At 38.0% G+C, this 14,190-nt stretch overlaps 1 protein-coding gene across 1 annotated transcript in view; it reads right to left on the bottom strand.

Annotated features, from left to right (window-relative positions):
* The window catches only part of Abca6 (ATP binding cassette subfamily A member 6), a 66,339-nt gene that overhangs the window by 13,165 nt on the left and 38,984 nt on the right, over positions 1-14,190 (bottom strand). The window contains exons 23-30 of the mRNA XM_041635807.1: positions 13,399-13,506; positions 10,239-10,412; positions 9,932-10,045; positions 5,405-5,524; positions 3,894-3,971; positions 2,096-2,187; positions 954-1,074; positions 25-142 (exon numbers count right to left, since the gene is read on the bottom strand). Coding sequence (XP_041491741.1) covers positions 25-142; positions 954-1,074; positions 2,096-2,187; positions 3,894-3,971; positions 5,405-5,524; positions 9,932-10,045; positions 10,239-10,412; positions 13,399-13,506 — 925 coding nt within the window. The remainder of the gene's footprint in view (positions 1-24; positions 143-953; positions 1,075-2,095; positions 2,188-3,893; positions 3,972-5,404; positions 5,525-9,931; positions 10,046-10,238; positions 10,413-13,398; positions 13,507-14,190) is intronic.

Here is a 14,190-nt window from a genome sequence, read left to right as displayed (position 1 = left end):
AATTTAAAAGTGGTTGTTCCAAACCTTTATTAACACAGAAAGAGATGTTTCTGGCTGCTACTTTCTTTGTCCTCTTTGAGAAGCAACTTCTCTTCTGACCTGCATACTCTTTGTGCAGACCATTGGCGATTATGACTGGCCTCTAGAAGAGACAGAAGTGAGGTTTTCTTCTGAATTTCAGAGGTGTTATGTTCTTATATTCTCATGGCATTTACCATAAATCAAACTGTATTCTGAGTTGAAAGTAATCATTACCATCACCAATGTAAGAAATATTCATTAATGTCATCCAGTGTCTCTGGTTTCCAAACACACTAGGAAAGCACCAGAACACCATGGAAGATAACTCTCTGTCTGGACAGAAGGGAACTGACGACATTAGGAGAGAGTATAGCATCTGAGTCAGATGAAAGGAAAGCCTGTGTCTGGGAACACAGCTCAGTGGAATAGCACCGAACTAGAATGCATGGAGCATGATTGAATCTCCTGGTCTTTATTAAGCATTTTACCACAAATACTGCATTTTCCAACTAATAAGGTCTTGCTTTGTTCTAAAATTATAATTCTACTTGTTAAAACTCATTTTTCCCCAAAAGAAGCATAAAAATGTGCTTTGTTTTGAGTTTTGGGAGTTTTTGTTTGGTTTTGTTTTGGTTTTGAGACAGGGTTTCTCTGTGTAGCCTTGACTACCCTGGAACTTACTCTAGACCAGGTTGACCTCAAACTCACAGAGATCCTCCAGCCTCTGCCTCCCGAGTGCTGAGATTAAAGGCCTGTGCCAACACAGCCCATCAAAATCATTGTGTTTTATGTTCTTTTAGTTTCTAGAACCTTCTAGGGTAACTTGATATTTAGGGATGTACAAAACTTCACACTCCCAAAGTTAAAACCAACATATCAAGCCTTTTCTGAACAATTCTTGCGTTCTTTCAGTAGCACCTATGATTCCAAACCTCATGTAAATTTGAAGTACTCAAGGCAGCTGATGTCCTTATTCTTTCTGCTTGAACATCTTCATCTTCACCTCTGTGTTCTTCTGGATTTAGTTGAACCTTTGGATTTTTTGGAGATATCCTGTGGAAAACGATGAACTACACATTATTTTCTAGCTGCCCAAGCTTAGTTCCCCGGTGATTTTATTGGTTTTCTTTTTTCTACTAGACTGGTGGTGACTGTCACTATTTGTGCTGCTTCATCCCACTAGCCAGAATCCCTCTCTTGATGTTGTTACCATCCTTCCAGCATCTTTAACCTTTAAAGACGGCAGTTATCAGCGATATCATCAAGTACTGCTCCCGCCCTCCTAAAAGTCAAGCCACTTTGACTGCCACTGGTCACTGCAACCCCACCTTAGCCACATCAGATATTTGTTTCAGCATCTTTTAGTGCTCACACTTTCCACAGTCCATGTGTAAAACTTCATCAATTCAGTTGTTAATCAATAAATATCTCTTCTTTCCATCTCTTCTATGCAAGGACGAATATCAACTTATATGGGAGAATGATGGCATACTTAGAAAATCTTAACATTTTTGAAGAGTTGAAGTAACTCTCTGCTGACCAGCGGCAGGTTTTATTTCCTTTTCAAAGATCTATTTATTGATTATGAATACAGTGTTCTGCCTGCATGCATGGCTACACGCCAGAAGAGGGCACCAGATCTCATTACAGATGGTTTGAGCCACAATGTGGTTGCTGGGAATTGAACTCAGGATCTCTGGAAGAACAGCTAGTGCTCTTAACCACTGAGCATCTCTCCAGCTTCCAGGTTTTATGACTTGACAGTAAGCCAGAAATCCATTGGTTATCATGTCAATCATTATAATGCTTGAATTGCAAATAGAAATCCCTATCAACAAATTGAAAGTGCAGCCACCACAACAGGAATATTACACTATGATTTTTGACTTGTTTTGTTTTTCGAGACAGGGTTTCTCTGGGGCTGTCTCGTGGAACTATCTTGTGTTAACCAGACTGGCCTCAAACTCACAGAGATCCGCCTGTCTCTGCCTCCTGAGTGCTGGGATTAAAGGCATGTGCCACCACCGCTTGCCTAAACTATGATCTTACATACAAAACTAAATGTTATCCTAACCTGAAAATGGGATCCTTCCACATTACATTCTTTCCACATTTAAGTTCCAGGCATCTCAGAACAAAAATGAACAGCAAAGTGTGAAAGTAAGGCTAGGAGTAAAGAAAAAGGTTTGTTTAGACATAAGTTCACAAAGCTACTTGTTGCATCTGTGTTTACAGGCAATTTGGCCGCAAACCCTTATAAATTGGGGAACAAAACAGAACCCAACAGTTTATCCCATCTCTTTTCTACTATTCATAACCCATATTTTAAAGATCAGTACATTCTGTTTTATCTTTTTTTTTTATTTTCTTTTTTTCCCCAATGGAAGTGCTTTTATTTCTCCTTAATGCCACTCTTTTTTTTTAATTTATTTATTTATTAAAGATTTCTGCCTCCTCCTCGCCTTTCGAGACAGGGTTTCTCTGTAGCTTTTTGTTCCTGTCCTGGAACTAGCTCATCTAGACCAGGCTGGCCTCGAACTCACAGAGATCTGCCTGCCTCTGCCTCCCAAGTGCTGAGATTAAAGGCGTGTGCCACCACCGCCCGGCTCTGTTTTGTCTTTTAAATGACCCATAATGCAACTAGTTCTCTGCTGTGCTGTGCCCACCCACATCCATGTCATTGTCCCTTCTCAGCTTGCGATGCATTCCCACATGGTTTCCCTCTACTCCTCTTGTCCTACGAATATACTGTCTTCAGAAAAACTGCTGTTATGCTTTCCATAGCTATGCTGGGTCATTGCGCCTCGATTAAAACCATCCAATGATTCCTTAGCCACTAAAATTTGCATCAGAATCCTTGGAATTACATAGACACCATGTAGACCCCATTGTGCATATCTCACACATTACCACGTTACGTGTATGATCTTCTATCTGACTGAACTCCCTCTTTCTCCTAGATGATCCTGAAACAAGACAGGGTAGCTCTAGCTACTACCTGTTAGAATGTCATTCAAGTCCTTCATATCTGTGGTGGTTGGAATGGGAATGGCTGCCCAGGCTCATGTTTTTAAATGATTGGTCCCCAGTTAGTGGAACTGTTTGGGAAGGATGAGGAGGTACAGACTTCCTGGAGGAGGTGTAGCACTGAAGATGGGCTTTGAGGTTACAAAAACCCACAAGCCCACATCATTGCTAGATTTTTTTCTCTCCCTTGTGCTGTGGATATGATGTAGCTCTCGCCACTGCTCCAGTGCCATGCCTGCCCATAGGTTGCCATGCTCCCTGCCATGATGGTCATAAACTCACTGTCTGAAACTATAAGCCCCCATTAAATGCATTCTTCTATAATTTGCTTTGGTCATGGTGTCTCTTCACAACAATAGAAAGTAACTAAGACACTTTCCAACTAACAGAGTACTTAATTGTTTATGTAGTTTATCTTTATACTTTTCTAGACTATAAGCCCCATGAGGGCAGGGAGTTGGTGCTTACCATTTTGCCGAGAGGCAAATAGTATGGGAAGACAGTAGCTTTCATCATCCTTAAATCTAAAATAATCATGTTCCACTCATTCATATTCAGTTTTGCCTAATATTTACAATTAAGAAATTCATATTGCAATTCATGTTTTTTACACTTTCACATTTAGAGGTTGGATGGTTGAAGAGACTAGAGGAACCGAAACGGATACTATACTGAATTGTGAACTTGTTGTCTATATGCACAAAAACACTTATTCTAAGAGTAAATCCATGACTAAGAGTCATTGCTTTATCTAAAACTGTATTGAAAACACTTTCAGAGACAGCAAGCTTCAGACAAGGCCATACAGCTATAGTAAGGGATATGCAGTGAGGAAAACGTCTTACTATTAGGCATGATAGAAGATCAACCCCAGATGAGCCATATTTGAGTTCTCCAAATTCATTGTAGTACTGATAGTCTCTCTGAAAAGAAAGAAAAGGGCTAAATATATTTACTTCACAATCTGCATTTAAATAGCATGTGCTTTGGGTGTTGACTATTTTCTTCATTAAACTCAGTTCTGTGTGCACTGACGACCTGCTCCCTAAAGAGGAGAGGAGCTCCTTGGTAAATACCCTTTCTTAATAAGCAGCTAACCTATATCTCCTCCATTTAAAAAAAAACATTTGACTTAAAAACATTTATTGAATGCAAAGCAGAGAGAGAGAGAGAGAGAGAGAGAGAGAGAGAGAGAGAGAGAGACTGACATTGTGAAAATTTTAGGAGTTAAGATATTTGTAAGTTTCCCACAGAAGCTTACTCATGGGCTCCCTTCTTATCTCAATGGCTTTTCTCAATCATAACGAGTAGTTATTGGCATTATTCTTTATCATCAATCAGTTATGCAGAAATCAAGGCATCACTTCGAAATTCCCTGTGACAACTCTAGATTTCTATATGTCACCTAAGTAAAAGGATGAGTTATGATTAAAACTTCCAGCCACTGCTTTGTAGACAATGAAAGTATTTTTGTAGACAGGTCTCCCTACATCCCCCCTAGAACATAATTAATGAAACTTGCCGTGTTCTGCTTAAAGCCATTTCATCTAGAGCAGTGAAGATTCCCTGAAAGTATGATCTCAACCGAACTTCTGCTTATTTCTGTAATACTCAGGTTCTCTGATAGTCTATGGTCTCTCCTCACTTGAGGTCTTTGGTTTTCTCGGCAGGACATGCTTGTTTCTTATCTTACTCCTTCAGTAGTTCTTATAAACCTTTAGGAACACCGTTTCCCCAGCATCCTCTGACTCCAAACTGCACCAATCATGCTTTGTATGCTCTTTCTCAGCACATTGCCATTGTAACCTTTAAGTTTACTACAGTGACTTGATGGAAGGTGATGTGTCTTTGTTTCTGCTAAGCTCTCTGAAGGAAGAACTGTGTTGTTTTGCTCATCGGGTGTCTGTAATTACTACCACAGTGACTATCACAAAATGGTGCTTGACATAGGCTTTTGAGTAGTTGAAAAGTATGGTGTGTGACCTTATCCTCAGGAATTAATAACTATCCATTGAAGTGGGAAGTTCTTTTACAATCTGGCTTTAGCTTCTAATAGCATTCAACTGTGTCTACCATTTTCAAAGTGCCTAAGGCACAACTTTTTAACAGTTTTACTGACGTTTATTTTCATGTTATGAATTTTGCCCATTCTAAGACTAGAGACTCAGGACTTTTTAATAACTTGTGCAAGCATCACCACAATCCAATTTCAGAGAACTCTAATCATCACAAAGCAATCCCTCAGGTCCATTTGCTCTCATTCCCCAAGCCTACTAACCCATTCTCTATCTCTGTAGATCTCTACAGAATAGCCAACATATTACATTTTTATGGAACAGTAGATGACATTTCTTACCATTTCCAAAACAATCGGGAATGCAGAAAATGAAAATGAAGGAACTAATATCATGAAGGCAATAAGCAATTTTTCGCTGAATAAATCAGTCAAAAGGATGTCAAACATGATGGTGAAGATCTACAGGACAAGTCCAAGAATACCACATCAAATGACAAATTCCACAGTTTCCCATATAAAGATACAGATACATGGCCATAACAATTTCCCTTTTTGAGACAAAAAAGAAATGGTTTTGCTAATAATATACAGAAATGTTATCAACCCAATGCAAGATTAATTTTAACAATGTATGTTAATTACACATATTGTGTGTTCGATATGACCTTCTTTCTTTTGATAGGGGTTGCTGAACGCTGAACACAGGGTTTCTTGCATACTAAACATGTACTATACCACTGAGCATCAACTCTGGCTAGTGTGATATTTGAATGCATTCATACAGCATGCATCAATTAAATCAGAATAATTAGCATTTCCCTAACCTTATCATTTATGTTTATAACCTCTGAGTTAATCTTTTCTACATACCCAGTGTGTGTGTGTGTGTGTGTGTGTGTGTGTGTGTGTGTGTGTGTCTGTGTGTACAGGATCTGCGCACGATCATGTTGATTCCATTGTGTCATTAACTTTTAGAAATGATTTTTTTATATCTGTGTTTTGGAATTCAACACCAATCTTGGTTTACCAACTCTCCATCTCCCATTTTTCCCAACTCCCAATAGTCACTATTTAACCACTGCAATCACTTTTCTCAGCTTCCACATTGCAGGAAGAACATGTCCTGTTTGTGTTTTGTATATGGCTTTACACAATATCATAATCTACAAGCCCCACCCATTTTTCTGAAAAGGACAGGACTTCAATCTATGGCTACATATTATTTCCTTACATCTTTATGTGACATTTTCTCTATGTGGTCATCTGCCTACTGGAACTTCAAGCCATAAACATGAAGCCATGTGTTTGCTCTTGTGAATAGTAACACATTAAGCCCAGAATACAGCTCTCTCTTTGGTATTCTGACTTTAAATACTTATTATTTGCTCCAGAAGAGAAGAACCTCTATACTATATTCTGCTCTGAATTGATTTCCATCTTCTCATCAGAGCATGCATAAACTTTCCTTTCCTCTGCGTGCTTGCTAACATGTTACTTCTATGTGCATTTTACAAGAAAATAAATGATGTAATACTTATATTTTCCTGATGGGTAATGATAATTAAGCATTTCAAAACATACTCGTTATCCATTTCCATTTCTTTTTGGCCTTTTTTCAGATCACTTACTCATTTTAAATTGAACCATACGTTCTTGTTAACTGAATTACATCAGTTCCTTATATACTCTGGCTGTTATCTTTTTGTATTTAGGTGTGATCCCAAAAATACAGGAAACAAAAGCAAAAAGAATAGACAAATGGAATTATGTAGTCTGAAAGCAAGGGGGATTATTAGCAGAGTAAAGACAAGACAAGACGGATACAATGTCTGGAGCTTTTAGCGAACTACTCAGTGCCAGTGAAATCATGGTTGTTGAAAGAGAATCTACAACCACTATTTCACTAAATCAGCATAATTCCTGACAATGATCTATAAATCTCTGTCCTCATACCCACAGATAAGTGCGACATTTACACTTATTTAGGAAACTTCTCTTTGCAACAAATGGAGACTACTACAGAAAAACACAACCAATCAAAATACAGAGTTGTGGAAACCCATCCCAATACATATATCCACATAACACTCCTGTACCTAAGGCTCCCAAGGCTCCAGGAACATTGTGGAAGAGGGAGTAAAAAGGTTGTAGAAGTGAGAGGATGAGAGACTTAGTTGTGAGATTGTCTCACCTAGTAACATCAGAAGCTATGCCCATGAAATGTCACCAACATGACCACCCAAATGTGAGTTGGACAAGCATGACACCAACTAATAGGCCAAATTGGACAGGGCAAAACCCATGAGGTCCCAACCCTATACACAGAACTATGGGAAAATGAGAGAAGCTCAGAGGAACAGGAGAGGTGGTCTTCCCCAGGGACGAGCACGTTGACAGGCTTTCCGTGACAATTCTGAAAGGGTACAGACAAGTAACATTATATGGACAGAACAGGTTATATTTAGAAATACATGTGTAAATACACACATATGCAGTCAATGATAATCAATGACAAAAAAACAGGTCATGAATTTGAAGAAGAGTAAGGAGGAGTATATGGGAGGGTTTGGAGGGAGAAAGGTGAGGAGAGAGGTGTTGTAAGTAAATTATAATCTTGAAATAAAGTAAAGAGATGACATAGAATTGGATGGGAGAATATATTCCCCTATTATTAATCAGACTAAGAAATTTCTTCATAGATGAAAAGACCAGAGATTAAGGACAAAGCTAAAATGACTAAATATGTGTTCCTGACTTAACCCAACAAAGTAATATGTCTACACCTGTATAGGTTGTGTATATTGTCCTTTAAATCCTTATGTCTTCCCAGGATGATTGATAATTTGGTAAATACAATTTAGAATAGGACTAAATACTTAATAACTAAATATTAAGTTAGAGCACAGTAATCATTTTAGAAAGTAGTTCTGAAAGATTGCTCTCATTTTGCAACAACAGATACAGTCTCTGTGCCAAGGCATTGCACATTAGTCCATGTTTGTTTTTCTTTTCTCTCAAATTCCAGGGCATCTTTATTTTCTTTATAAATAATATTTCCTACTTCTGATAATCTGAACACATTTAATATAGTTCAAAACATAACAATAGAGCCTACATCCATATAGAAATTGTCCCTGCTAAGCTTTTTACTGAATGTGGAATCACAAATATCGAGGCATGCTTCTACCATTGCTAATGTGCCTGCCTCTTCATCTGAGAGCTTGCTCTCTGAAAATTAATGTAAGTTATATGCATAAGGCCATACATTGATTTTTCACTTGGCATATAGCAAAACTGCTAAGCTAGATGAGCACTTTTCCTAATCTTAAGTGATTCCTTTGTAAATAGAGACAACACAAAGTAAGGCAAATGCTCCAGAAGAAATTATTCTTGGAACTGAAGATGAATTATCTCAAAGAATAACTACAAAGGCACTTACTAGAACATCTTTACCATCTTCAAGGTTAGTGGTGACACACTTGTCCACAGTCATCTTGACCTTAACCCTGAAATACTTAACCATTAGCTCCAAGAAATAATTCATTCAGAGTTGAAATTACTGGCAAAACTAAGGAATCAGCATGACTTGGTTGCTTTATCCACCTTTGCTAGACATATTAAAGAGTATGAGTTGAAATAAAAATCAGGTGAGTTACAGTGAGATCGTCTTCTAATTGCATCTGTTCAGCACAGTTAGTGTTGGGATAACCCTGGATAACGTCAGCAATCCTGCTAGCTAATAAAAAATGTGCTCAAGGGACTTTGGTGCACAGATTCTCACGGTTATCCTCAAAGGCAGTCTTTCAAATGAAGTACTCTGTAGTAGTTTTTCTAGTTTCTCTACTCCAGATGGCTTGTTAACGAGTAATAAACACCATTGCTGAATACAACCAAATTCAACCCAGAGACATAAAATACAAATGCTGTATATTAATAAGGAACAGCAGCCAGCTGTGTCTACCCATTTCCTGTAGCGTCAGTGGGTGGTAACAGAAGAGTATATTTTCTCACAGCTGGTCTTGGGTTGAAGTCTTTCATAGTTTCAGGACTCCCCTTCCGAAAGTTTAGAGCTATGATACAGACAGACATTCAATCATGTCTTAGGAACAACAGCTTACAGGCAGTGTGAAGAACACTCTGGGTCTTCACTGCTTGGGTAAATAGTCATAGCAAAATTTCTCATAATACCAGACAAACCCTCCATTTTCATGTATAGAGATATCGAACAGACATGGCTATTAATAAATTGACACGGGAATCAAAATATAGTATCTAAAACACTCAGAGCTCGGGTTAAAACAGACTTCCTGAATGAGCTGCACCCGAGTTGTGGCATGCAGAAAACATGCTTCCCAGGATACCTATGAATGCAGTCCAACATTTCTGCGGATGACCAGAGCACACCACGATGCCTACAGTCGGACACTTCCTTTATGAAGTTCACACTGAACTCTATTCAAAGATGTGTACTGGAAGTCTTCATAAATATAACTGACTCGATAACACACATTACACTTCCAGTCCCTTTCTACTGGGTAATTTTAATCTAAAATGTTTGAGAATGACAATAGCTTGAAGTTCAGATTTTACCGGACTTTGGGATCAAATTCAAATCTTAATGAAAAATTTAATGATGTTTTATGTGTGCTTTATATGCATAACTTTAAATGGTCCATTGGTAATGCTGAGTTCATTTTGTTGTACTCTTGCATTTTGACAGGGAAACATCACATGAAGTCAGGTACTGTGGTATGAAGTTAGCTCTCAAAAATTTTGGGCACAGGATTTGAATCTTTAAATTTAATCTACATTTTTAATTTTCCCACTGCTCAAAGACAAAATTTATTTGATACCGTTCATACTTACAGTAAAGAAGCAAATTGACCAGAGGCCACTGTTTTTTCTCCTTTTGCCAAAAACAAATGATATCACATACGTCAGGAAGACGAGAGAAGCCGCACAACCGAATGAAAGAGCAATCTAAAGATAACACAGACAATATCAGTTAAAAATGAAACATCTGGGGGAAATTTTAAATTTCATACATTTAAAATATTTAACTGGTAATATACGTATAGTTAGGTTTATAAAATATTTTCAAATATTTAAACAACTAACATTGCTTTTCATTTCTAATTGCTGGACAGAATTTGGTCGATGTCATTGTACTTACTATAGAGAGCACAATTCCACTAGTCAAGGAAATGTGAACCAGTTGTGTCATGTACAATGTGAAGTAGCTCAAGAGAAGAATTACATTGAAGAGGTTAACATCCACCACTGCCTGCCCACACCAGTAGGCAGAAGGGTAGAGGCCAGAAATCCACAGCTGGGAATCAGCTTTCTTCTGATGAGAAAACACAGGAGGTACATCAGTTCCGTTAAAAATAATTAGGCTTTTATGTAGTCAAGGGTAGCCTGGCACTATGCATTAAGCATGACCCTGAATTCCGACCTGCCTGTTGCCATCTCCCAAGTGCTAGGATTACAGGCATGTGCCACTCTGACTGGTTTATCAGTGATGGGGATCAAACGCAGGGCTCCGCATGAGCTTGGTTGTACCTGGCCCCCCTGTCATGGTTCTTTCTGCTGGGAGTTGCTTTGGCTATTCAGAGTCTTTTGAGTTTCTATGTGAACTTTAGAATTGCTTTTTCTTGTTCTGTGAAGAAGTACAGTGATAGCATTCTCACAGTCTAATTTGACACAGCAGATGATAACCTTTGGAGAATAGGGTTTTTTCAAACTTTATTCCTACTTGGAGAGTTATGCTTTCCATTTTTAAGTATAATATATAATTTAGTGCTCATTCAAGACTGCAAGATTAACTTTATTGTTAGTTACACTCCCGGGCATTGTCTTAGGAAGTACTTGAATTTTGAATCTTGGAAAATCAAATCAAGCTCCATGTTATGCCAAATGGCTACATACTAACCATGTGTCTCTAGTGTCCACTTGTTATCTTTAAGGTAAGATGATACCCCCAAATTCTTTTTGAGAAACTACTCTCCCCCCAGAGAGTTAGTGGGACTTAAACAGCAATTGGAGCTAATTAACTTAGACAATAACCAACAAGCTCCCCAAGCCTTTTGTTAACTTTGTTCTTTCTTCAGTGTGCTATCCAACCGTGGTGTAATTGTTGGAATTCTGTCGTCTTACATCATGAAGTGAGGGTTTATCTTCAGAAAGGTCAGATTTGTTATTACTGGACATTTTAGGGTCAGAGGCTAGGCTCTTGTAGCCCCAAAGAGCTAAAGCTGGTCACCCGCCCCAGTGTGCCAATCAAAGGGACAGTGAACACTGAAAAGCAGAGAAGAGTGATTTGTTCGGTGCAGTCACACTGGGAAGACAGGAAACAGATGAGAGGATCTAGTCAGAGCTACTGACATGAGCTTTAGGTTTCCATAGAAGGCAAGTGGTATGCATACCTAAGCAGGCATGGTCAAGGTGTGGGCCATTATTAACCTATAATTGACTCTGCTCCATCTCTCCTGCAAGGTTATCTGGCAAAGTTGTAAGAACTGTATGAAATCTCTGTCGGGAAGACAACATTCTTTTCTGTAGGGCATCAAGCTATAGTCTTTCTCTTCTCCCAACATGAGATTCCTGGGGAAAGTTTAATTCTTTGGAGATTATTACTTTAATGGTCTGATCAACTAGGGGAAGGATATAGATGTTTCTAGAATATCTCAGAGAGCAAACCATCTCACAGCACTGGTTTGATATATCTGGTCCACATGCACCTGCATTCTTGCTTTAGGAACAGACCTGCCCCTTGTTGGGATAATTGTTGTGTGTTTGTTAGCGGTGAACCCAATCCTCCCAATAATTCCTGATCCCTGAGAATGCATTTATGAGATATTTGGTTACTCCCTCAAGCACTTGCTAAAATGAAACAGAAAGTGAGGAGAGTCAACATATGTAAAATTTATAAAATGTTAATCTATTCTTTGATATGTATGACATAAAAAATAGTAGGGGGAGGGAAATGGGAGGCGGTGGTGGGGAGGAGGCAGAAATCCTTAATAAATAAATAAATTAAAAAAAGAGTTAATAAGAAAAAAAATGGTAACAACATTGAACTTAAATTCAATGCAATGAGAAATGACTGACTTCTTCATGTGTACCAAGTGCTGGGCCAATGGGTCTTGTCATAATTAAGGTACAAATTCACTTTATTTGCTCATTTTAAAAAATGTATTACTAATGTTAACTGGCTTATGTATTACATAAGTGTATGCATGTGGAGCTGGGTGGAACTGCAAGGATGTTTAAGGTAAATTAATATTATTTTATTATCAAAAATTATACACAAAAATGTTAAGAACCTGAGACCTACAGAACCAGTTCTCTAATGGTGATTTTTTTGGTACACTAGTGTGCAATACCACTTTAACCCATGACTAATGAAAAAAAGTCTAAACGCTTTCTAGTTCTTACCACAGGAACTCCACTGTGGGATTTCTCAGTAATGTTATTGTGCTATTACTTTTAAAATTTTGGATTCTGTATTTTGGATCTTTAAAGTTAATCTATATTTTTAGTTTTTGTAAAAAATAAAATTGCAGGAAGGAACCATGACGGGGAGTACGCTGTAGAGAGACAAATAGCAGGTCTAAAAAGAATGAACAGAAGGAAAATAGAATGAAGGATTTTTAGAGTCAGAAGACCAAAGAAGTCTGATGCAAGACTGTGTCTTCTGGCTATGACAAGAAGGCTACCCTCATGAAATCGTATAGCTGCTTAAACAAGACCTTAACAATGACTGTACGAATAGACATGCTAACAGAACAGAGACAATCCCACAAGGCTGCTCCCTTGGATGAAGAGGTAGAGGCAATTCATGGTACAGAGAGAGAGGGAGGATCAATCTTCCCCAGGGATTAGCCCTCAATAGGATATCCAATCCCAAGTGGTCAGTCTTACACACATACCATATAGGCAGCACTAAGTAACTCAGCAGCTTTTGTCTAAATATACATGCTTTGTCTATGTGCATCTGAGTGTGAAAGGGGAGGTTATGATATTTTTGATGGATTATTTTCTTGCATCGAGGAAATAATTCAACCAAAAGGTATATAATATTATACTCTGAAGATTTAAAGTAATGGGACACTCTGAAAATCATTGTACTTTCCATGCAACTTTGAAGTAAAAGCATTTTGAATTTTAAAAATCAGCTTTCTGAGTTGTTGGAAATAATTCTAAACCTCATTGTCTGATGCAGTGGTATGTTTCAGTGCTTCTCCACACCCCAGACCTAAACTATTCTGCACTTACAGCATCAAAAATACAATTACTGGCATTCTTAAAATCCCCACCCCACCCTTTCTTACTTTATAATCCCCGACGCTGCTCATGGCAATGTGTGGCGAGATGCTGCACACTACAAGCAATAAGAACAGGAAACCTTGCAGTATCCCAAACCAGAGCATCATGAGGTCCTGCAAATACAAACAGAACTTTAGTGGAAAATCAAAGTATCGTCTATTGAAGTGGGCACCATACTCATCACTTATCATAAGACTTCAGCTTTAAAAAAACAACAAAAACAGAAGAAGCCAGGAATATTTCAGGACCTACTTGTGAAAATATATGTAAAAAAAAAAAAAACAAAAACAGAGGGGTTTTGAAGAGATACCTATATACCCCAGTTGACAACATCATTAAAATAACCAAGGGGTAGAAATAACTGAAAAAGCTGTGTTAAATCTCAAGATTACTTTTGGTGGGATGGCTGTATTCATAATACTGATTCTTTAAGCAAACCTATGGGCAGGGAATATCTTCCCATTTTCTAGTGTCTTCGTTAGTTTATTTTCAGTGAAATTAGGGGATGAATTTCATATATAAATACTGCTTTTTTTCTCATTTCCACTCCTCCCTCTTAATCTCCAACTCCTCCCATGTCCCTCTGATTTCATCTCAAATCCATTACCTCCTCTCTAATTATTGTAATTACACACACACCACACACACACGTCATTTTCTGCAACTATTAAGATTATTGTGTAACTTCTGCTCTTAAGGCCACTTAGATTATTAATTAATTTTACAAATATACGTATCTTCAACCATTCTGACATTTCTGAAATGAAGTCAGGATGATAATAATCGTTTTAATTTGT

Source organism: Microtus oregoni, unplaced genomic scaffold, assembly GCF_018167655.1.
Source record: "Microtus oregoni isolate MIOR12 unplaced genomic scaffold, Mior012 000048F_ref0000485, whole genome shotgun sequence".
NCBI lineage: Eukaryota > Metazoa > Chordata > Mammalia > Rodentia > Cricetidae > Microtus > Microtus oregoni.
This window is presented reverse-complemented; position numbering and strand designations above follow the sequence as displayed.